Source organism: Dermacentor andersoni, chromosome 1, assembly GCF_023375885.2.
Source record: "Dermacentor andersoni chromosome 1, qqDerAnde1_hic_scaffold, whole genome shotgun sequence".
NCBI lineage: Eukaryota > Metazoa > Arthropoda > Arachnida > Ixodida > Ixodidae > Dermacentor > Dermacentor andersoni.
In genome coordinates this window covers 67,562,913-67,587,638 of record NC_092814.1, presented here as the reverse complement: position 1 = coordinate 67,587,638, position 24,726 = coordinate 67,562,913, and the positions used below count along the sequence as shown (strand labels likewise).

Sequence of the window (24,726 nt, the reverse complement as noted above, 5' to 3'; positions counted from 1 at the left end):
TTAAAAGGCCCCTAATCCACCCAGAGGTGGAACTTTAGTTGTGGTGTTACAGTTGTGCACGAGTCTGCAACAAACACCTAGCCGCGAGAATTTTTCGAAGCAGTGCCATAATAGCGGAGCTACACGCATTTGATGATCAAAACATGCCCCTCGCTTGTTTTGCTCTTTCCTTTGCTCCGCTCCATTCGTTGGCTGGTCTCTCGCCCTCGCTTAGTGCTCCTCCAAATGTCATGTGGCACATGTCACCGCCAACATGCTTTTCAAAACACTGTCCACTTCCAGTTACCACGACTCCGCGCTTCTCGGCTACTGGCTGTTGCTGCCGTGCCAGCCCGTGCTCCTGTGAAGTGTGCCACTATGGACCCTGTGTTGCATGTACGGGTGTTGCACACCAGGCATTGCGCAGGGCGTCATGATGAGGCAGCCGGTGTCGCATCGTTTCGTTTTTCCAGGCAGCGCTTTTGCAGTCAAGCTCTGCAGATGGATGCCTTCTAGCCATCGTAAGACACTGTCAGACTCAGTTTGCACAGCTAATCAAACCGCTAAGCACGTCTGTGTTGGAACTTGAGCGATTTAGCACTTGCATTCTGGGCAGTAGTCGCTGATTTGCAAGCACGCATAAGTTAGCAACACAACGAGGAAGAGCAGGGAGCACGCGCACCTGCTAGCAGACTAACTGGAATTCATAGGTTCTTGTTCTACCAATCGACAGCATCTGCTTCTGGTGATATCATGATGAGTGGTGGGGATACCGAAAAGGCCCAGACGGGAGCACAGGATTGTTTTTGGATATTGTGGCGCACCAATGGCACAGAGTGCTGCCGCATTTGGCATCGTTGATCGTGACTGCATTCTGAACTCAATGCATATGTTTACTTCAAATGTTTAAGGAATATCAGAGGCGGTTTAGGGACCCTTTAATACCACATTTAAACGTATGACTTCCCTGTACACATCGTTTACAGTGAAGCTTAGTAGAAAGTGTATAGTTTGCTGGAATGGAACCATGGCATTGTCCGACACTGTTTAAGTGAAGCCATAGTCAACTGGTAAAATACAGAATGCATCTTGTTTTGCTGTTATGACAGATGGTGCTGGGGTTTCACTCCCACATATTCTACACTTTCTGCTGTGCACTGTGTAAGTGACGCATATTCTGAGTTATTATGAATGAGACGAGCAATAATGCACACAAATATGGTATACTATTAAAATGCGTGAACCACTGTGTGAAATTTGGGCCTGAACGAGTGAGCGATTTAGCAGGAAGAGTGATGTATACCATGCACTCCCATTCAAGCAACATAGTGTGTGATCCTCACTATGCCACCTTTATTTCTAAGCAAAAGTTATACGGAAATGTGGTGAATAATTTTTTTATTTGTAGTAGTGTATAATGCTATAATTGTGCATAGACACTTTCCTTACGCAAAACATTGCGAACATAAACAGTAAAGTGGATGGGTCCTGAAAAAGCATTCCAAGATTCCGACATACAGCACTTATGCCATAAACTACACAGATATACTTATGTGCGCCATGCTAACATGCAAATGATAGTTTCAGTAAGACGAGTTATTGAGATTGAGCGCCAGCACATCAACACTCGGCACATCACACTATGCTTTAGTCAACAATTGGCGCACTTCTATTTCTTGTACAGGCAGAGCGTGTAGACGCAGGCTGCCAGTTAAACATGAATGCTAGTATGTTAGCATGCCACAGGCCAGCGCATATTGAACAACTCCATCACCTGCTAACTACACCGTCGAAGCAGACACTTGCATGCAATCGACAGCTTTCCCTATGAGCACAAGTAGGCTTGTCATCATCATCAGCAGCAGCCTGTTTTATGTCCACTGCAGGACGAAGGCCTCTCCCTGCGATCTCCAATTACCCCTGTCCTGCACCAACCGATTCCAACTTGTACCCGCAAATTTCCTAATTTCATCGCTCCACCTAGTCTTCTGCCATCCTTGACTGCGTTTCCCTTCTCTTGGTACCCATTCTGTAACCCTAATGGTCCAACGGTTAGCTAACTGGTGCATTACATGACCTGCCCAGCTCCATTTTTTTCTCTTAATGTCAATTAGAATATCGGCTATACCCGTTTGCTCTCTGATCCAAACCGCTCTCTTTCTATCTCTTAATGTTATGCCTAGCAGTCTTCATTCCAGCGCCCTTTGCACGGTCCTTAACTTGTTCTCAAACTTCTTTGCCAGTCTCCAAGTCTCTGCCCCATATGTCAGCACTGGTAAAATGCAGTGATTGTACACCTTCCTTTTCAATGATAATGGTAAGCTTCTAGTCAGGAGCTGACTGCACCATTTTGTCAAAGATTTTCACCTCAAACACCTTTCACCTTTCACATCCCCACCACGCCAGTGCAACACACAGATGCATGCACCACTGCACTTTTTGACCTCGCAGTTCACAACACACCAGCATAATTGCAGTTAAACCTAGATCTAACGAAGTCGGTAGAACCAGCAATTTGCTTCGTTATAGCAAAATTTCGTTCTACAGTGCAGTCCACTTATAACGATATCAAGAAATACGAAAAATATGATCGTTATAACCAATGATCGCTATATCTGGACTGCCGTAAAAAAAAAGAAAAGTCGCCGAACGTACCTTTGTAGCTCCGAAGCCGAATTTGCCACTTGCACTAAAGAATAGATGTTGTGGAAAGCAGGCTGTGAAAAACAAAGCTTTATATTTACAGGGTGTCTACCAACCGGGAAAACCGAGAATTCTCAGGGATTCTCGGGGATTTTCAGTAGTCTGGAAAAACTCGGGGAAAAATCAGGGAATTTGTGCCTTTATCAGAGAAAATTAGCTGTAATTTTATTGAAAGGGTCGAAAGTCGCGGTAATGCTGGCTCGAGTGACAGACAGGAATCTTAATGAATCGTCTTTGACATCCTGTCGTCGGCCGGAGGAGTTGCCAGTGTACAGTGAACGACTGACTTGCCAGATTCCCGATAATTTGGACGGCTTCGCGGCACCACCACGTACCCCTTAGAGTCAATGTATCAGAACGTCTGAAATTTCTGACTCAAGAACTCTTCGCTGTCCGATTTTCCGAACGTTTTGCCGTGACCACAGGTCTGAAAGGGCATTAATCAAAGCCACCACTGCTGTCATTTTGATTATCTCGCCGCCTTGAACCGGCGCTCTCGTGCGCAAATCCGCTGGCAGCCGTAGCCACCACTGCGGCAACGCTAGGCCTAGCTGCTTCGACATTCGCTATGAAGCTTCTTGCCGTTGGGTGCCATGTTTTTTATTGAAAAAATTCACTGGTGTCAGCAATGGCATGGACTCCGCCTTTGTGATCCTCGCGATTGGCTTAGAAGCTTGGAAAGCACGGTGCATTGTATAAGGCCGGTTCTCGAAAGTCAGCTTCGCCTTTATAAAGAAATGTTACTTGGTGAAGCATACGCAAAAGTATTGCAGTGAAGCATAACAAGCGTGGGAAGGGGCTATTGCCACGTGACACAGTATGTATACCTTAATTATACACGCGTGCACGCGGTATTTCCTGTTACAGTACGAGCACCGATATGCCTAATACATGTACCGACAGGCCTTCAGAGTGTTTTCAAATGTGCCTGTGGCGGTTTGAGCCCTTAAAGGACAGTAAATTACATGCATTCATTTTTTCCAACTGGCCGAATTTTCGGATGTTTTCGCGCCCCCTAAGGAATTTGAAAAATCGGACGTGGATTGTGCAACTAAAAAGATGCTTCAAATGGTCCGTGGGACGAACGAGTGGCGGAAGGAGGACAAGAACAGAAAGGACCTACGCATTGAGGAATGAACGGGAAAGGAAGCGTGCTGCCGCTGTTTTGAAGGAGCTTGAGCTCAAAAAACAAAGTGTTGGCTGATGCCAAGATTCAGGTGTCCCTCATCCAAACCAAAATGAACTCTTTAGTGCAGTGAGACACAACACTGAGGTGCTGTGCGCGGGCTGAGAGTATGTCAGGACAGTTGAGGTTGACTTACGAGCTGTTGAGAGAGAATCTCAATTGTGACAAAGTTCGGGCCTCATACCACTGCTGAGCTTGCTATGAGTTGATAGAAATAGCTCATATTCGAAAATATTTGCTTCTGTATGTATCTCCTTTTTATTCGTATTTGAGAATGTCCGACTCCATTTGCAATTTCTGTCCAGTCATGCATAATCAGTGTGTACACGTCGTATCATATGGGGAGCTATCGCGGTTTTCGTGACGTCACGTGACAGACAGGCGAAGTGGAGGTGGTGGAAAAAAGTTTTTGGCCAATCACGGAGGGCTGATTGCAGAGTTGGAATAGAAAAGTTTGGAATAGCTTTACGTTATAGCACCCAAGGAGTCAATCGACAACAATGCACTTTGTGGGGACATCGAGGTCGGAGTCAAGGAGCCACTGTGAATCTCGTTGTCACTGTTGCTGCTACCATCGCCACTGTCACACAACATTGCCGTTTGCTGTGAGAGCACACCTCCGGCGATCGACTCGTTTGTGATCTCATCGCAGAACAAGGGAGCACTGTCTGCAGTCGAGAACTCCTCCATCGACGCACCACCTGTGTAACCAGTAGTGACATGCTCCCAGAGCTCGGTTAAGTCGGCGGCATCCACTGTGTTGGTCTCACTAAAAGTAGGGGGGGGGTCCCGGTGCACAAAGCCTGCCTTTTTGAAGCAGTTTTCTATGGTGGACTGCTTCACCTCATACCACGCACCATAGATGCAGTGCACGGCCTTCAAAAGGCTGATTTTCACGTCAGTGAAAATCAGCCTTTTGTCAGTTTGCATCATCTTCATAGCCCAACGTGCCAGGTAGCTGTGCGATCAGTGACTAAGATTAGCCACTCCAGCATGCGCCGCCGATATAAGGCTTTAAAGTTGGATGTCACACCGGTGTCCAACGGCTGCAGGCCTGCCGTAGTGTTGGGAGGCAGAAACATCAATTCGACCGATGTCAGCTTGGGTTAACGCTGTGTGCACTACAGTTGTCCAGTAGCAACACTACTCTTCTTCCTTGACTTTCAATTATGCTGTCCAACTCTAGCAGCCACTCCTCAAACAAGTCGCGGGTCATCCACGCCTTCTTATTGCTGCAATAGCGGACGGGGATGTGCTGATTCTTGAAGCATGCTGGCGTCTTGGATCGCCTGATAATGAAAGGCTTGAGGCGATGGCTCCCGTCCATGCTAACGCACCGCAACACAGAGTCGCCCTAAGTTTAGAGTGCTTCCTGCCAGGGCATGTATCTCCTTTAAAAACATGCATTTTCGACGGCAACATTTAAAAGAAGAGCAGTGTCGTCACAGTTGTAAATATCCTTGTTCGTGTACGCTCCAGTACACCGAGCAGCTTTGTCAGTAGCCACTGCTGCTTCGCCTGCATATCCAAGGACGCCGCTTCCCCTACCACGCTTTTATAAATGATGCCATGTCGCTCTTTAAAACTCTGAATCCAGCCTCCTCTGGGTTCAAAATTTGGCCGTCCCAGAAGAAAAGCGAAGTTTTTTGCTTTGGCAGCAAGTATTGGCCCACTGATTAGCACATTATGCGCACAGGTTGTGATAAACCACTGGTAAAGTGACCCTTCCACATCCACGTACAAAGGGTCCCTAACCCTTTTTCACTGGTGGGCATGGCAACTAATACTTCCTGCCTTTACAGTCGCGGTGTTCCCAGTTTTCAGAATTATAAATATTGTCGACTGAGCGAGCTCATATTTCTTCACAAGGGCGCTCACCTTGAAGCCGTGTCGAAAATCCTGCAAAATTTGCATCTGCATGTCAAGCATCGCAGCTTTGCGCTCTGTCAGCACCATCTTCGAACTGGGCTGTCCACTGCTTCTCTGGCTTCAGCTGTGAAGCTACTGATTTTGGGGACGGGTGCCACTGCGCCGCTTTGCTTTTCACCTTTTTTTTTTCTTGTTTTCTCTCTCTCTCTTTCGTTGTGATTGTGGGCAATGCGCGAGGCATAAAAATGTAAAGCAGCTGGCGCCATCTTGTGGTGCGCTGCACCAACTCACAATGCTCTCCCGTGTGTAGGCATGCTGGTGGGGTGGGATGCGCTGTGCAGTGATGGCGACAGATACGAAACCACATAGGTGAACATCGCTCCGTCTCGGCATAGTTCATTTCGGGGAAACCAAGCAACACAAATGTCAGGATTATTCTGCAGGACAAACGCTGTCCTGATGGCAAAATTTTGATCGTTATATCTGATATGCGGTGAATAAAATATCGTCATATATGGTTCTTTCCCCCATAGGCCTAATGCATAATATGACACTATTACCTTGACCCATCGTTATAACCGACATATCGTTATATGTGGTGTCACTATAAGTGGATTGCACTGTATTAAAATTCGATCTTTTGTGCAGATAAGTACAGTCACCGATCGATTTTTTTTACACAAAAAGGGTTAGAAAAAAGCAAATTTCAATGAGAAAACAATTCTTTTTGATCCATTTGGGAGTCGGCGACGATTAATGTCTTCATGCCACGTATGCCAACGATATCTTCTTAGCGGTACGAATTAAGCGACGCCAGCCACACTTTTGCGTGCACTCCGCCCCCATGGCTGACAGTGTCGCCCGCACTGGAACGGCGCTATCAGGAAAAGCGCCAGCAGCGCGGGGCGAATGAATCGTCTGCCTCTCACTCCAACGGGTCACTGAAACTAGATTATGCAACCTCCAATACTAAACGCTCTGGAAGACGGCTTACATGGTGCCACGCCGTCTCAGCATGCCCACTCTTTGCACATGTGGCAGATTACAGTAAAACCTCGTTAATTCGAAATTCCAGATAATTCGATGGTTTTCTGCGGTCCCGTATTTTCCAATGTAAATTTGACCAGATAATTCGAACCGGTGGCCTAGGCCAACCCAGTTAATTAGAAGATTTGGGGTTCTATGTGGCAATTCCCAATCTCCATTTCACCGCAAACCCGACGAAACGACAGCCATTCGGAACCGCGAGGCGACGTCACATAGCAATCACGATTATTTATAGACGAAGTGCCTGACCTATAGTACTGCTAGCACAAAAATCAGTCCACGGTACGCCCCGCGCACCGCCGAAATGCGCTCCTGCAGAGAAGACATGCTTCACTGCAACGCAGCGGGCATTCTGGTTTTTGTCACGTGCTCTCGTCCCCCACTCCGCACGCTCCTCGCAGTCGCAACGGCTGTTGCCACTGGCTGCCGTTTGCCCATTCTCTCTCCGCGCCCGCGGCGACGTGTGTGCACGCAACGCCGGTCTGCACGCAACGCCGGTCTGCAGGACAAACGCTGTCCTGATGGCAAAATGACACGTGTTCCAAGACCGAGTTGGCTGAAAGGCACAGCATGCCCCTCTCGACATTGTCCACAATATTGAAAAACAAGTCGAAGGTACTGGAGGCCTACAGCAAGACATATTGTGTGCGGTGGTTAAGGGTGTTGCAGCTAGCGTGGTGTTCTTTTTTTTTTTTTTCTTAACTGTGCAGAAGTGCTAGTGAGCGAAGATGCCAAAGTATAAGACTTTAATGCTGCAGCATAAGTTCTGCTTGATCCAAAAAGCAGGTAAGAACACGTGTTCCAAGACCGAGTTGGCTGAAAGGCACAGCATGCCCCTCTCGGCATTGTCCACAATATTGAAAAACAAGTCGAAGGTACTGGAGGCCTACAGCAAGACATATCCTTCGAAGCGATCGCGAGTACGGGCTCCCACGTACCAATATGTGGAATCAGCTTTACTTTGCTGGCTGCAGAAAGCAAATGCAGCCCACCTTTCTGTCAGTGGAACTATACTGCCAAGAAGAAGGCCAACAATTTGGCTCTACAACTTGGGCACGAAGAGTTCAAGTGTAGCAATGGATGGTTCAGCCGTTTTAAAGAGCGCAATAATTTGACCTTTGTAGCCGTCCGTGGCGAAAGCGGTAGCGCAAACAAGAGTGTCGTCGACGGCTGGAAGAAACACACGTTGGCTCCGTTGCTTAGCGAGTACAGTGCAGATGATGTGTACAACCTTGAAGAGGCAGCCCTTTTTTACAAGATGCTGCCCACAAAAACATTCGCAGTGAAGGACACCGCAGTCGAGGGTCGAAAGCAGGGCAAGGAAAGAATTACCACTCTGTTCGGCACAAACATGTGCGGTAAACACAAGCTGCCACTACTCATAGCTGGAAGGAGTGGGGAGCCTTGCTGCTTTAGATATGCACAGCTGCCGTCAAGGGATGAGCTTATCTGCTGGCACAACAAGAAAGCCTGGGTCACGGGTGCAATATTTGAAGATTACGTTCGGCAGCTTGACTGCAAGTTCGCGGCCACAGGCAGGAATGTACTCTTCATTGTTAATTGCCCGGCGCATGGTGACATCCCACACCTGAAAGCTATCAGGATGGTATTTCTTCCTCCGAACACCACGTCGATCTCGCAGCCAATGGACCAAGGCGTCATTCACTACACCAGGAAGATTTACCGCCACCACCTGCTCAAGCACATGCCCCTTTGCTACGACAACAGCAAGGAGTATTCCATTGACCTCCTCGGGGTCATCTGTCTTATTGTGTATGCATGGAAGCAAGTGGAACCCACTTTGATCATGCGGTGTTTTGAACATGCTGGCTTCTCGAAGGAAAGCACTGTCGATGCTGATGCTGACTATTCATGTGCACTTGATGAAGAAGGAGCCGAGTATTGTGACCGCATCAATGCTCTCTATGCAGAGGATAGCGAATCCGGTGCAGTCTGCTTTGCCAAGTATCTGAACTTTGAAAATGATCAACAAACTTGGAGAGTGAAGCTGCCGCTGGTGCGGCCATGTGCGATAACAGCGACGATGACGACGCTGACGAGCCCTCCCGAGCACCCGCTCTCGGGGAAGTTATCGGATCGCTGAACGTTATCCGCAGTTTTGTTGAGTGCCACAGAGGAAATTGTCAAATGCTGCATGTAGTTGGCCAACTAGAAAACATGACCCTTGAAGCCTCGAAATACAGGATGCGGCAAACCAGCATCTCTGATTACTTTAAGTAATCCAAAGATCGCTGAATAAAGGTAGCGCATTCCTGCAGCGAAACTTTTTGCCTGGGTTGCATTTTTTGGTGTGTTAGGGACGCGCGCCAGAAATCAAGACACATGCCAACTTACCTCCACTAGTGCGCGTTTGATCGCGTTACTGCGAGCTCACTCCCCTGCCCCTCTTTCCCTTTGCTCGCTCGGGAAGGCGGCACTCCTGAATTCACCATCTTTATTGTTTTAGCCTCGCACACTTTCACTCGTACTTAAGACACACAGTTCGCAGGGTGCTATAGGATCTTATCACACTTTATACGGAACACGATGCGGCGCCCCTTTAGCCATTGCTCTTGTTGAGTAGCATTTGAGAGGTGCTTTTGCAAGCAGCCGCTTGTAATTAAATCGTCTGACCATCTGCATCGGCCGAAGTTTCCATTTATTGTTTCAGCATTCTTTTGTGGCGTCAGTGAAATTTCGTTGTATTGAAATTGCATGCAAACGCACTCTGTTATATTGAGGTTCTATGGACAAGAGGTTATGCAAAGTTAAGTACTTTGTTATATTGAAGTTCGTTATATCAAGGTTTAACTGTATCATGTAACTGGGCTGGAACTGGACATGGATACCCTGCATCTTGCCTGTGACCGCTCTGTTTACATTCAGCCACCCCATGACTGTGCTGCATGGAAAAGCTTTTTGGCTCCTTATTATATTTCATGGTGGATAAGATCGTGTACAAAATCATCCCAGCGTCTTTGAGCATCGAAAGGACACCTTCCAGTTGTTGTGAGCGTGGCAAACTGATGCCGAGGCACAGAGATGCAATGAGACAAACTTATTGGGCGTCGCACCGTATCTCTTATGAGAAAACTAGGTACCCACCACATGCTTGCACAATGGCACATCTTGTTTTCTTTTTCACACAAAACAAGAACTTGAACGGTCTGCATGTGAACATCATCATGCACAGCAATCCCGTACTCTTCAAGGCTGCCATTGAATGATTATTGTCCTGAACTGTATTACCCACCCCCCATGTAAAGCCCCACTCTATGGGACCTTTGAAGTATTGATAATAAACAGTTTGCGGCAATTTACGGGCCAGCTTTTCCCCAGCGTCCCTAGCCTTGTAAGAGCCCTAATGCTTCACTAATCAAAAAAGGTTGCAATGATGCATGACATTGTTAAGCACAGTGTTTCTGACACCTGTTGCTAAAAGAGAAAATCTAAATTTTGCAAAAATGTTTCTTTACTGCCTAATGTGTTCTGCTTCTTAATTTTCAGACTGTGAAATTGCTGATCTGTTCCGAGAAGTATGTCACACGAGTTTAGCAATATTCTGCATCAAAGGCACCCTTTAAAGTGAAATTTTCCTACCAGTATATTTAATAAACTGTCAGCTTGGTGCAAAGTGGAAGTGATCTAGGGAGCACTTAATATATTAAAACTGCGATTATTTCATTAATGAACATTCATGCAAGTCGTCCCTGGTCTGTTCTCAGTATTTTCCAGAATAGCTGCATGTATGATAGTCACGAAGAGGGGGCTCTTGCATGTTGATGCTAGTGAAATGTAAAAAGCACCATTATAACTAAATTTTTACACCCTGTAATGTCTTCAAACCATAAAACTCGTGGTTCTTTAGGTCTTCAAGGTTGAGAAAAGGAGTTGAAATAGAATGACACATCACCAGAATGCTTGTACTATTAGGCTTCTCATCTGTTGACAAGGTGAAAATTTATTTTGCAGGTGTTCGATGATGCCTACAAGTCTCAGCAAAGCTGCATATTGGTAGACAACATTGAACGCTTATTGGGTAAGCTATTGGAAATGCTGTCTTGAAGAGGCATGATCATTTTTGCTTGGCTAGGGAGTTACAATAATATGTACCATATTATTAAACCCTAAACTTATTGCCCTTGGTGGCAAATTTGCATTGACAGACTATGGTCCCATTGGACCGAGGTATTCAAACCTGGTGCTGCAAGCTCTTCTGGTGCTTCTACAGAAGGATCCTCCAAAGGTATTATTTGCTGCATTCATAGCTGTTTATGTAGATGTTATGTTAAAGAGCTTGCTTCATCTGGTACTGGCAAGAGCTCTGTTCCTAAAGTGAATGCTCTTGGATGTTAGTATGTAACGGTGGACGTCCTTGTGCTCTAGGTTTCAGTGTAGCATATGTTAAACTGTAAATAATTATATGTTAAATAACTCTCTACTGCGAAAGTTGGCACATACTGTGATGTTCGGATTGTTTTGCACTTGCTTTAAGATGTGGATGTGGAGTTTTCACTGAACTCAGTATGATGTCTGCGCTAGGTAAATAAACTGCATTGAAGGACTTGAAGTGCATAGTTTTTAATCTGAACACAGAACCCTATTATGCACTATCCCAAGAGATTGACATGCATTGTACAGAAAAGGTATTGAAAGCACATGTGCGCTGTCCCATTGCAGGGCCGCAAGCTGCTCGTGCTATGCACGAGCAGCCTGAAGGGAGTGCTGGATGAGATGGGTCTGAGCCCTGCCTTCACAGCTGTTCTGCGGGTGCCAAATCTGTCCTTGCCCCAGCATGTCCTGGCTGTACTTGAGGATGTTGACTGCTTCACCAAGGCTGAGATGGATCAGATTGCCAAGCATTTGGAAGGCCGCAGGCTAGTGGTGCTTCTTCCTTCCTTCCTTTGCAGCACTAGGAGGTTGTTGATTGGACCTGTGGCGTCCATGTGGGGCATTCCTCTGCCTTGGTAGTTTCTGATCTGTTGTTCTGAAATTGGTTAGGGCGACTATAATTTGGCATTAAACACAGTGGACTATACAGCCCTTTGATATGGAAAGTAGGGCATATTGATCCCACTTTTCAGGGCAACTTCACTGTGTCATAATTATCCCAGCCAACTCTCCCGAATTTTCATCTCGTTCTAAGGTGTTATGAATTTTGCATCAAGTTTTGCAAAAAATAAATTTTGTTCATGAAATAGTGTCACTGTTTGGTCTCCAACACTACGGTTGAATGTCTAATGATGGTGAAAGGACACCAGTGGGGTACTTGTGGAAGTTTATTCAGACAAGTTCCTTAACCAGTTGAAATCGGCAACAGTATTTATTTATTTATTCATTTATTTATTTAAAATACTCTCAATGCCTGATGGCATTACAGAGAGGAGTGGTGAATCTTTCTACAATGTTAGATATAGCAATCTGAAAGGATGAATGAACCGGATTGCTGGTGACCGAGGCTGGGAGGTGGTTCCATTTGGATGCTGTCTTGGGCAGAAATGAATTGAAGAAAAAATGTATTGTCTCTGAAAAAGTAACTGCGATCTAAAAACAGTGTGCTGTTCATCAAACTCTGCTTCTCAAAGTTTGCCGCTTGTATAAAGTACCTATGTATCCAAATAAACATGGTAGCCGCTCTTTCGTGCCAACTAAAGACAGTGAAGTGATGGCTGCTGCCTTTATATGTCTGGATTGTTAATGTCAGTAATGACTTGAGCTCAAAAATGGTGAAGTGGTGACAGTCACTGCGACATGTTGATCGCAACAGTAATGCTGGCTACCACCACCTGTGCAAGCTGTGACAGTAGAGGTGGCTGCATCAAAAGTTGTGATGGTGATGAGACGGGAACCACTGTTGCACTGGTAAATGAAAGATGCTATGCACCTAGAAGAGAGACAAAACTGTATTTACAAGAGAAGCAAGGTTTTGAGTGACATCCACATAGCAGCTGCTCTCCTATGACCACTGTCACTTGTATTTATGACAGCTGTGGTCCTTTGATTTTGGTGAGGTTAGGCATCTCAATTTGCCATACACACTACTACCAATAATAGATTGTCCATTTATTAGCGTCACCCACATATAACTGGTGTTTTTTTTTTTTTTTACATTTAACAGAATCTTTAAAAATTGCCCGAGGCACATAGAACAAATCTGCTCATTGAGCTGGATTAGTCGAAGAGGCGCGCATTACTATTGCGAGATATCAATTGAAGCCAGTAATCTCGCAAAGCACATCCACTTTGAGCGAATTTCGAAACGCACCAGTTTTGAGATAAGTGCTGTCAAACTTGTGGTAAAAATGCACCTACTTTCTTTAACAAAATGTCTTTATGCAGTGAAGCTCAAAAATTGCTGGAACGCGAATGCATTTTGTTGCAAACTTTGAGAGCATGTATGTCAATACTAGCGTCATTCTCAAAATTTGTTCCGGGTAGATATGACATTTGAAGTTATGTGGCATAAAATTCATAAGTTGCAATATATCTTGTTAAATAATTAGTTCTGAACTTCATTAGTGAAACTTTGTTAATGAGTCAAATATTAATTTTGATTTTTTTTGCATATAAGGTAACTCTCTGAGAGGAATTGAGCTCAAGTAGTATAGTTGTGCTACATGCCATGTGGGATTTTTTAAAATTCTGGTAATGATAAAAAAACAACGCAGTCTATGAGAAATGCAGCCTTTCAGGCTTTCCAAGGAGCATCTGTTGTGGTACTGGGCAACCCTAAATGACGATGGAAAGTGCTCGATAAACATAACCAAAAGATGCAAAACTTGCACATGTGGCTTGTATAGTGTACTACTGTAAACGGGCTGCTTCTGATCATTCTACAGGCAGCCATGAGGAGGTAGAAGTGAGCCACAAGGCCATGTAATGCTTTCCTTGATGAAAATGACCTAGGTAGATAGTGGGACATATCTGTCCCAATTTTTTTCTCCCATACTTGTCAGCTTTCAGGTTTGACTTTTCGTAAACAATGCAATCAGGAGCACCCATGTAAGAATTCGGACACAAAACAACCTGTTCTTGTTAAGTGCCATCAAAGGGCCAAGTGTAAGTCTTCCATGAGCAGAAGTCATTGAAATAGTAGTCCTATCATTTTTAAGAGCTATAGCTTTACTGCTTCCAGCTAACTTAATTATGGCACCATCCTCATGCCTTCATTATGTTGTGTACAGACCTCAGTTCTGTATGTGACTCTGCACAATATTTTGAGCCACTTCAGAGCCACTTTTTCTGGTAGTTTTATGGCAGTCTCTTTAGAAGCGGTTGACATGCACTTATTTACAATTATGTTATATTCTATACAGTATATTTTAGAAAGATACATAGAGAAGAAATTATTGCACTAGGGCTCAAATCCACAGTCTGAACAGTTATAACATAAGAGAATAAACTGCAAATTCTATTATATAGGATAGGTCTTAACATCTGTTGGTTAATTAAGCTGCATTTAGAAACCTGTGCATTAATATTTACACTGTATGCAAAGTAAATATTTGCTGTGACATAAATATATCTGTTGTTGCTGGATGCATTTATTATGATTTAGTCGAGAAAATGCTATTTACCTTTGCAATGTATACTGTACTGAAACAAAGTTTTAAACAACTGAAATTTTATGTTGTTGAACTGAAGTTTAATTTTACTGAAAATAATGTATTGCTGAAATTTGACCATTCAAAAGAACTAAAAAATGTTGCTAGCATAATTCAAGTGTATAATCTATGACCACTGACATTCATTGTGGAACAAAAATATTCTGTTTACCAAAATACATTGTCGTTACAACAGAAGGAAACCAACCAGCCTTGTATATGCTGTTCATTTATTTGAAAGTCTTGTTTACCTGAGTTTTGTACATTGGAAGTCTACTTACTGTATAGCATGTGTAGGATTTTGGTTGCATGCACTTTATTTTTCAATTAGAAAAGGTGTCAGTTCTAAAATAGTGTAATTAGTGCTAAGCCATGTGCACAGTACATTTCGACATTCTTTTTGAGGGGTTTGGGTAGGGGAGGCCACACAGCTTTTACATTATTGAACCCATCAGTTGTACTATCACTTTGTACACAGTGAATGCGGCTTTCACACTCCCAAAAATTTATTTTAGCCTCCTTCAGAAAACTGGCACCATTAAGGTATTGTAGAGGCAGAATATTTTTATTACTGTTAATAGCGTAATATTGGGCTGGAGTTTTGAATGCACCATGGTGTAACCTGGTGGTAAGCAATGAAACTAGCTGGGTTGTACAAACCATAGCACAGCTAATTGAGTTACATTGTTACCAGCAAGTAGAATTGACCTCATCTGCCTACTTCATTTCTGCTTTTCTTTGATTATTCAAACAACTGCAAAAGGCATCTGCATTTGCTGAAGTTTGCCACTGTCATAGCTCGTCGAAAGGGATCTTCATTCATAGCCTAAAAGTATGTGGAAACTAGGAGCAAGGAATCTAATAAAGCTTTGAAATCACCATTGGTGCTGTTCCTAAATTCATGACTGCTAAGAACAAGAAAGTTACAGGTCTTGAAGTAAGTTTCTGAGGCCTAGTGAAGCTGCAGTAGCAGAATTGAATAAGCAAAAAGTCAGCAGAATGATGCACTCTGCAAGAACACAGTTTGCCGGGTTTATAAGAGAAGCAAAGTTGGCTCTCAGTATATGAAGAGCCAGCTGTTGCATGCAGTATTGGGTGGATGTGGTGTAAAGTGTGACATAACACTTTCATTATATATGTTGCTAGAAGCGGACGAATAGCAAAGTCACTGAAGAAGTGTGACTGTGTGTCCTTGCTCTACACAGCCTTTTCACCTGGAAACACACAAAGTACTAAGACTCGGCCACATAATTAACTGAGTGCCGCTGTCAAGAGTTCTGTATTTACTCAAGGAATTGGTTTGCGGCTTACCAAACAGGGGCATCTATAAACACGTACCAGAGCTTGTCACAGGGTCAGTCACGTTGTGAATGCTAGCTGCTGATTTCATCCTTTTACAAGGTTGATCAGTTGTTGATAGCAGTATTGTTCAAGACCATGGTTTTGAGGTAGTGCACATAAAGCAAATGGTCACTCATTGCAACAGTTCACTGCAGCTTGACATTGTGCGGCTTCAGCTGTGTTCGAAAGCAGTTGTGTGGCTGAACTGTTCCTAAGACTTGTTGTGCACCGCATGCATATTTGGTGCTTAGGCATAGCATTTTTTTCTTCACAGTGTACTGTGCATGTGACAAAGCTTCCCGTGCACAAAATTATCCAAAATTTCTGCTGCAATACAACCCAGAAAAACAGATGTGCCACGTTTCCGCACATTCATTAGCAAGGCTCGGGTTCTGTGCTGCCCGAAATTGATAAACTTGGCAGGGAGGGCACTGTTGAACTGGCATTTTTGCAGTGTCACATGGGCAGCACAACAGGCCTATATCAATGTTAGAAAATGTTACAAGATATTCTGAATAAATGAGCAGGTCCGAACAAGTAGATGTGGGGCTTTGGATGTAACTAGTGAATCGGTGAAGGGCAAAATCTTTGATATAGCATTTTGTTTGGCTTTATTAGGTTGCAGTTTTTTGTAGCTGACATTGGGCACTTTTTTTTTTTGTATTAGGATCTGGATAGGAGTGAAAAAGCTCTTGGCATATGTAGACATGGCCCGTCAGGTAAGTAATCTATCTTTGCACTTTTTGTGAAGGATAAGTAGCATCTTGTTCTTTATAATTGCAGGAATGCCTGTTTATTAAGGGTCTGCAAATTTTGAATCCGAATCAAATAGTCTTTGCTATTCGATTTGAGAAACCACTATTTGGAGTTGTTGAGTATTCATTTGTTTTAAGGGATAGCAACACTATAAGGCATAGCAACAGGGCCAAGTTCAGTGCTGATCTGAACACAGCTTGCCCTCTGTGCCACACTGTTTAGACCAGCAAGCATGCTATCCTTGAATGTCCTGGCTTTGCATCCTGCTGTACTCCATGCTCAAGACTTCAAGATTGATTGCACTTGGTTTCTGCGGCCTGTGCGCTGGGAAGCTGTAGAAACCACAAAAATGTGGCTAGAAAACTGGTCGAGCAATCAAGTGCCGTGGTGGCCTTGGTCTGAGTGGTGGCTGTAGCAGATGTACCGCCAAAGGCACACAAGAAGAATTCTAGCTTCTTTGGCTTTTTCTTCTTTCTCTGTTTACTTTTTGGCCTGATCCAGCATTGCCCATCGATGTCCTGTTTCAAAGGGATATGGTTTCAGGCATAATCATTATCAGTTGTTGCAGTCTACAGGGAGAAAAAGTGATTCTAGTGGAGGCCCTTCCAAATGATTCTGCTGCATGAGAACCATGGTTGTTGCACAGACTTCAGTGTGTTCCTGAGAAAATGCATGGAGAAATTCAATTCTGCACAAGTTTCTTATGGTTACATAAACATGCCTCACCTTAAGCAGCCTACAGATTTGTTGTCTTGACTAAGGCAAAGTAATTTATTATTTTGCCAATACTTCATCATGTTTGGGTTCCTTTAAAACTATGTGCATTGCTGTAGTATTACACTTAACCCTTTCAGTAAACACGCTCTACCATGTGTATCTGGTGACATGCTGTTCCTTTTTTTCATTATGGTCATTCTCATGGTTCACCAGATACAATCACCTTTCAGTTGTTTCTTATTTACAAGCTTCTCAGTAGACCTGACATCCAGTTAACATCATTAAATGTGTCAGATAAGGTAAACAAGCCTTTCTTGCCAAGCGGATTAAGTGTAACCATTATATTTCACTTTTAGATATTGGAACTATCTATACAATATTCAATTTCATATTTGTTGGTAGCCTTTCTAAAAAAAATTTCTATCTGATTATGTAATGCCGCTGTTTATTTTCAAGTGCCTATATTTTTTTCTTTATTTAAACATTAAATGCTTGTAGCATTTATTCTGTATTGTATTTGCAGTGACTGAAACCTGATCATTGTGAAAAAAAGCTCTTACTTTATTCCCTGGCCAGTAAATCTCTCTCTCTCTCTCTCTCTCTCTCTCTGGTACTGGTAACCTATTCCTGCCATAGTGTGCTTTAATGCACACTCCGGTAAATGAGAAATGTATATACAGGCGAACTTCATTAAACGGAAATTTGGTTTGACATGAAGTGTTAAATAAAGCAAGTGGTATATCCAATTTTTGTTATAAGCATACATTTGTTACATGATGATATTGGCAATAAACATCTTAGATTTGCTTCATTATATCAGTCTCCATCACATCGATGTTTGAGTGTAGTTTCACTTGTGATTTCACATTAATAGATAGCTAAGCAGCCAAAAGGGCAATCATCACTGACAAAATGCTATTGGTCCCAGACCACTTCCCAATACAGAGTTACCAAGTTTATCTGCAAGCTTGAAGAAGAAGGAGCACTTGAGCTGAAATAAAAGATCGTCTGTCCCAAATGGTAGATGGACACCAAGGCGCTGTCGCCTTCATGTGGCTCTCGTCTCTCCAGCTTGCCCAGCTATGTGACTTCATCCTATGGTGGCCAGTTATTTTTGTTCTTTTCAGTGTTCACACCTCATAGCTCCTGAGATGGGCATAATTTTCAGCATTGCTTTGATACTTACCAACCCTGGTGTCTTTGTCGACGTGCATATATAAATATAATTTGAATAAAATGAATATATATATATATATATACATATAAATTCATTATGCAAAACATGATTCTGCTACATATATTGTGAATCTGTCATGTTTGATTCCCTACCACTTTCCTATTGGGTCTTCAACATTTGTTAACTTGTGATATTGTTTTTGAATGAAAAAATGTCATTACTTTGTTATTTATGGTATGTATTTGAAGCAGTGAATGTTTGAAATGTTTTTGGGCATCAGTTCGTCTGATGGCCTTTTTCTTTTCCCTTTGTTTTGTTTAGGAAGTTGGCAGGTGCAGTGGGCAGTAAGACTTGCACTGCCTATAGGCACTTTCTCACCACTGTTATCCTCTTTTGTAGTGTTAAGGTAGATAAAGGGAAAAGTTTTCCTATTGCTGTGTGCTTTGTCTTGAGTCCAGACAATCTGCTTTGACAAACCAACTTTCGACCATAATTTTGATGCTTTATTTTAATGCAGACTGCGAGTTCATGGGACTTCCATTTTAACTTCTTGCATAAGATGACATACCTGAAGGTACACGAAGGCTTCATCCAAGAGTTGTTCAATATTCGACTATATTGCAAATTTGAAAATTGTTTTGGACATCATTTTCTGTTGTGTTTGTTGCTCTGTTGATATTATAGCTTTGGATGGCCTTGGGACACTTCCTGGTATGTTCACAAGTATTACAGCAAAGCCCCAATATATTGAATTCCAAGAAATTGCAGAATGATACAGTGTAACGAAAAGTTAATATATATCATTATGTGCAGGTATAAGATCTGAAAAGCCATTGCAATTCAACGTGCCACAGGAACGGCACACATAGCAAGCCAGTGCTTGGTCACCAGACATGAAAAGACTGCACTCGAAGGGCAGTTCTGTGCACGTGGAATTCACAGCATAGGCTTTGTACATATTCTCTGAGCAGCTGGAACATCTGGTGCACCCATTACTGCAGCTGGTTGCCACCAAAATGGAAACGAAAAATGTAGTCAGCAAAAGTAACTTTTTGCTCATCACTGTTAAAAGCAGTTTTTGATTACTGCCCATACTGTTAGACCTAAGTGCTTCATAGACCAATTGCAGAGGAATGAGCACCTCCTCAACAAGTCTCCTGCAATGAGAAGTGATTGTGGATACTTGAAGCAGTGTCAGCACAACAGAAGCCCTGACAGAAAGCACACTTTGCAGTGGCATAGAGGTGTGTAAAATCCAACATATCAGATTTGTAGAAGGCCACAAAGCTGCAACTTTGCATCTGTTTTCCAATGGAATGTCCCTGCTGTTTGATATATGCAGTAATTAAATATATTCAGTTTCCTTATAAATGTGCTTGACCATGTTTACTTATGTCGAGTGGAACATGGTTCTGGAGTACAGTTCTATATACTTGTTCTCATTTCTAATTTCTTTCGTTGTTACGTTATTTTTGCAGAAGTATTAAGGTTAGTTGTGTGCTTAAGGCATATAAGTACTTCTGTGTGGTTACATTCCTTTATTTCTTGTGATTTTAAAGCCAAAGCATGGTATGATATTGGCAAGAATTTTTGCCACTTGTTATAATTGTGTGTCTAAGCATATAGGTTTTTAAGCCATTACCTCCAATGTTCTATTTTTTTTTAAAGGGCACACAGTTTCCCAAGTATATTTGCATCCCAAATTTTTGCACTATTATTATTCAAAAAATATATTTTATGTGCAGTTTGCCATTCTTGCTTACCCAATTTAATGAAAGTAGTTCTACAAAATATTTTATCATCGAGCACATGAAACTTCAAGCATCACAGTTGTCTGAAGCCAAAATATTGACATAAATGGAAACTGAAATAAGGTATAAGTGAACAGGCAAGCCTCAGTTCTATTGCATAAATGCTATAGTTAAATTGAAATGAATCTCTGTGCGTGGCCAGCTTCGTAGCCTTGTTTCATATTCAGCACTTTCTGGCAGTCCTGATTCCAGGTGTTGGTTGCTTGTGCAGTTCTTTTCTTTTTTTCTTGGTTACTGAAGCAAATGTCTACGTGCATTATGCACTTTCAGATTAACAAGCTCTTGCTTCCTTGGTGTAGATAGAATTTTCATACATAATAATGGCCTTAACACTTCGATGCAGCAGTGCCATTAACCGTAAATACTGTATTTAAATTGTTATTGCCAGGCTTAAACATGCACTAGACGGACCAGATTTTTTCTTATTTGTCCTTGGTCATACTAATTGCTGGATACCACTTGCATACTAGCACAGTTCATTTTTGGGAGTTAAAGCATTAATACTTGGGACAGTCCTCTATTCTTCAAAATGCCTTGTCATCTAATAAAACAGCATTAGTTAAAACTATCTGCTTCAGTATCCATGTCAGTATAACAACCCTTCTTTTGTATTGTCTTAGCAAAGCTGGTTTTCACTTGCTCTAGTCCTTATTAAATGTAAAGTTGATTTGCTTCTATACTTGCAAACAACTTTCTGTGACTATGCAGGGAGAGTTACGGGCGTGTGGCTGCTGCACATGTGTTACGGCGCCAAGTAGTCCGGCAGCGTTTGACAGTGCTTTTCGTTGCTCAAAACAGACGCTGAATGCAGCTTCCATGTGTGACGGTTTTGCGTTTCCTCCGACACGGAAGGGAAAAGCCACAATATAAGAAAACCTTTACAATCAGGGGTGGATCCTGTCTTATTTAACTGTTGCTAATAAGGTGTTTGTTTTGTATTCCCCAGCCTAAACTAACCTGGATTAAAATGCGGGACTCTTTTTCAGAAGCACTCTCACTTGTTCGTGCTTTGCCTCCGTAGTTTTCCCTTCATAGCCACAGAAAGTTGTCCGCGAGTATAGAAAAGGTTTCTTTACCTTTGTTTTATGCATTGCACAAAATTGATGTCCAGATCACCTTTACATGTGCCTCTTACGTGAGCACAGTTGCAGCACCTCATTAACAAGATGCCTGGAGTATAAGCCAAAAACATGCTGCTGTTTCCGCTTTCTTCCGTTTCACTATTGTCAGTCACTAGTGTCTCATGCTGCAGCCACTTGTGAAACGCAGGGCAGGTAGATCCTGGTAAAGATCATAAACAGTACATGTGTTAACCAAACACCCATGGAGAAGTGAGGCAGCAGCAGCCGCTGCTCACGCAGGTAATGGTGCCGGTCGTCAGAGCCATCTGTCAGCATCAGCTCGTACTGTGAGGCAGTGCAGCTGCAACCGGAGAGAGCAAGCTACATTCCAGGCATAGAGTTAAAAGAGCTGTTGGGAGTTATGCAGGTTCATATAGGTGTTGAATATGGTTATCTTGGATATTTGCGTGACATTGTGATTCAATTGCACAGGATAACCATAATATTTTTTTTTTCTCTTGATGGTTATGGTGCAAAATTTTCTCCTTGTCCTTTACAAAAGTTTACTGATGTTTAACAAATTTATGATTCTGTGTGTGTTAGGTAAAGACACACAATTTATCAAGTCGGCAGTTATATTGATCGTTCCCATGGCCAAGGAAATCTGTGCATGCTGCTGAGTAAAATTATCACTTTCATACTTGATGTTGCTGCTGGGCTCTTTGTAGACAAGCCTGACACATGTAAGCTAATGTTGGTGTGTTCATAGTTCAGTTTTTCTCTCCATGTGTCTGCTTCTCAATGAAGCTTCTGTACGACATACAATTCAAACATGTTTATGCATGACATTTACTTCCTCCTTTTTCTGCTGCAGTGGCCATGATTGCTTGAATGCACCAGGGGTAAAATTGCTTTGTGTGAATTGTAAATTTTTGAAAACTTTCCTAGTGCCTAATGTTTCACTCTTGCTAGAATATCATGTTCTGCAGCCATACATTATTACTACTTTCTTCAGTAGAAAGTTGTTGCATAGAGCTTTGAAATGCTAGCCTTGTTAGTGTGGGAAGGACATTTGCATGTGGTTCTAGTGTTCGTTAATAGCAGCTTGTTATAGTTACATAGCTAGTTCTCAAATTTTACTGTATGTCATTGTGCCTCCAAGTGCGCAGCAACAAATGTTTGTAGATCAGTTCCCATGTGAAGTATGCTGCAAAGCTTTGCCCTTGTAGGTCTTTCATTACAGTAGCAGGTTGTGTACTGACCTTCCAAGCTTGTGATTGCTTGCAGAACAGATGTTAGCCTAAATGTACCATTTCTTTGTGCACATTGTGAATCACTGACAGGCAACAAAACCAAATAAGAAATCTTTAGTGTGTTAGTTGACTACATAAGGTTTCTGCTTTTAGCAATCATTTAGAAGTATGTCGCATACTCCTGTTAAAGAACTGTTGACAGTAAATCTAATGTTGCTGAGGATGTTTCTGTGCCAGATTTACTTGGTGAAAAATGTACTGGTTTTTTGGGGGACTTGTATATCTCATTGGAATTTGATTAGCCATCATGAGCATTGTCGTTGTTTTAATTTCTACAGGTAACCAAAGAAACTGAAAACATTGTTTGCTGGGGTGAGCATGGTATTTTTGATTCAACCAAGAACTGTAGCTCATCACATTAAAGCATCACATCCTAACAGGACTCATTGGCAAGATTAAGTAGCAAACATTGATCTTTATTTTTTTTAATCCTGCTACTGCAAGGAAAATTTAGCATCCACCTGAAAGTAGCATAACTTACAAAGGAAACTAACATGGGTTACTCAAAAAGAAAGCTATGTATCTTTAAAAATAGAATTGTCCTTGAACAAGTGCTAAACGAGGCACAACTACCAGGAAGCTATCAGATGTGGCAATTAATTGGCAACTTGAGTTCCCTAGAGCTCATTTGCTTAATCATACTAATAGTGACATCTTTGTATGTTGAAGCTGCGATAACTGGCCTCTGTATGTGGCAAGTAGTTGATGCCAGCAGATGCGTGTCCAGATGACATTGCATTTGGTCACAAAACACAGCCGAGCTCTGTAAAGAATCAAGCAGCAAAGAAAAACTGGTTCTGTGCTGAGGCAGTGCTAGGTTACATGTTGATTTCCTTTCTGCTGCACAGTTAACTAAAGATGACTCCATTTGAGTTTGCACTTCCATGTCATGTATATGTGGTTGTGTTGGTGATTCGATAGCTTAAATTGAACATAGAACACAGTGGATATAGTTTCTTTCTTTCTTTTTTTCATGTTAGTGATAAGCAGCATGTTCTATTTACACAACCTTGATGCAAGTTTATTTGGTATTTTTCATCATAACATATGGGAATGGACTTTACTTTTAATTGTTCTTTGGTACCGCACACTGCTAGACCATCTTTTAAACTTTTGGGGGAATTTGCTCGTCCACGAGTTGTCCAAACTGCAAGGAAGGAGTAAGCCTTAAGTGTGGGCATACCTACACTGAGCTAATCGTCGAGCAGTCTTCCCCGCTCGGGTTGTAAGGCTATTTTAACAAGCTCATGCTCTGTCTTCAAGGTAAGGGTGACACGTGGCACATGTGCAATGCTGTTTTTTCACATGGAATAGTATCTACTAAAACATGGACTTCCTCTTGATTTCCACTTCTTCATGTGATAACAAAATTGTTGCATTCCTTCTTTAAATGTTTTATGAATGCTGAATGAATGTTGACTTTGGGTGCAGATTGTAGACCACATCATATAGGTCACTAATGCGTCATTCCAGCCAAGGTTCAGCGCTGTAATTTATGAAGCGGAGAAATGGAATAGTCTTAGCTGGTGGCTCCATCGGCACCACAATGACACATTTGTGGTTGGTTGATATCAGCATATTTTACTTTTGTTGACTGAGTCAAAATTCATTGCAATATAAAATGTACTTGCGCTTTATTTGTATGTGTAATGCTTAAAGAAAATGCAATAAACAAGTTATGGTATGACCCCTTGAAGTTGTGTGCTGATCAGTGGCTTCCTGCGATGCTTGACCGGTGCTTGACATGTGCTCCTTTCAGTAGAATATGCTGTCACTGTGAATCTGCACACTGCAAAACACTGGGAGGTTAATTCAGTACTATATAACAAGCTGCAGTGTGGAGGGATACAGAAGGGATCCCACGTTTGTGTAAACGAGAATGAAATAGTTGGAGCCTCGTAGTATGCAAAAACACATTTAACGATTTTGTTAACACCAGCCTCCCATGTATACTGAGGAGGGGCTTCATTGAAGAAGAAAAGTATGACCAAGTGCTTTATGCACAGGCATCATCTCATTCGTTTCCATTTTGTGTGATACTAGCCGGCTAAGGCAATGTTAACAGTCGAACCATTGCGCAGCTACAGTCCTGTATTTTTACCACTCCTTGATACTAATTAAAATTATGTTTTTCTTGATGGGTTAATGACAAACCAATGATG

The 24,726-nt window shown here is 42.5% G+C and overlaps 1 protein-coding gene across 1 annotated transcript in view; it reads left to right on the top strand.

Annotated features, from left to right (window-relative positions):
* Positions 1-24,260, top strand: part of LOC126545413 (vesicle-fusing ATPase 1-like) — a 49,240-nt gene extending 24,980 nt beyond the window's left edge. The window contains exons 17-21 of the mRNA XM_050193276.2: positions 10,757-10,823; positions 10,951-11,030; positions 11,465-11,661; positions 16,397-16,448; positions 18,131-24,260. Of these exons, the coding sequence (XP_050049233.1) occupies positions 10,757-10,823; positions 10,951-11,030; positions 11,465-11,661; positions 16,397-16,448; positions 18,131-18,202 (468 nt within the window). The 3' untranslated portion in view covers positions 18,203-24,260. The remainder of the gene's footprint in view (positions 1-10,756; positions 10,824-10,950; positions 11,031-11,464; positions 11,662-16,396; positions 16,449-18,130) is intronic.
* Positions 24,261-24,726: the final 466 nt, after the last annotated feature.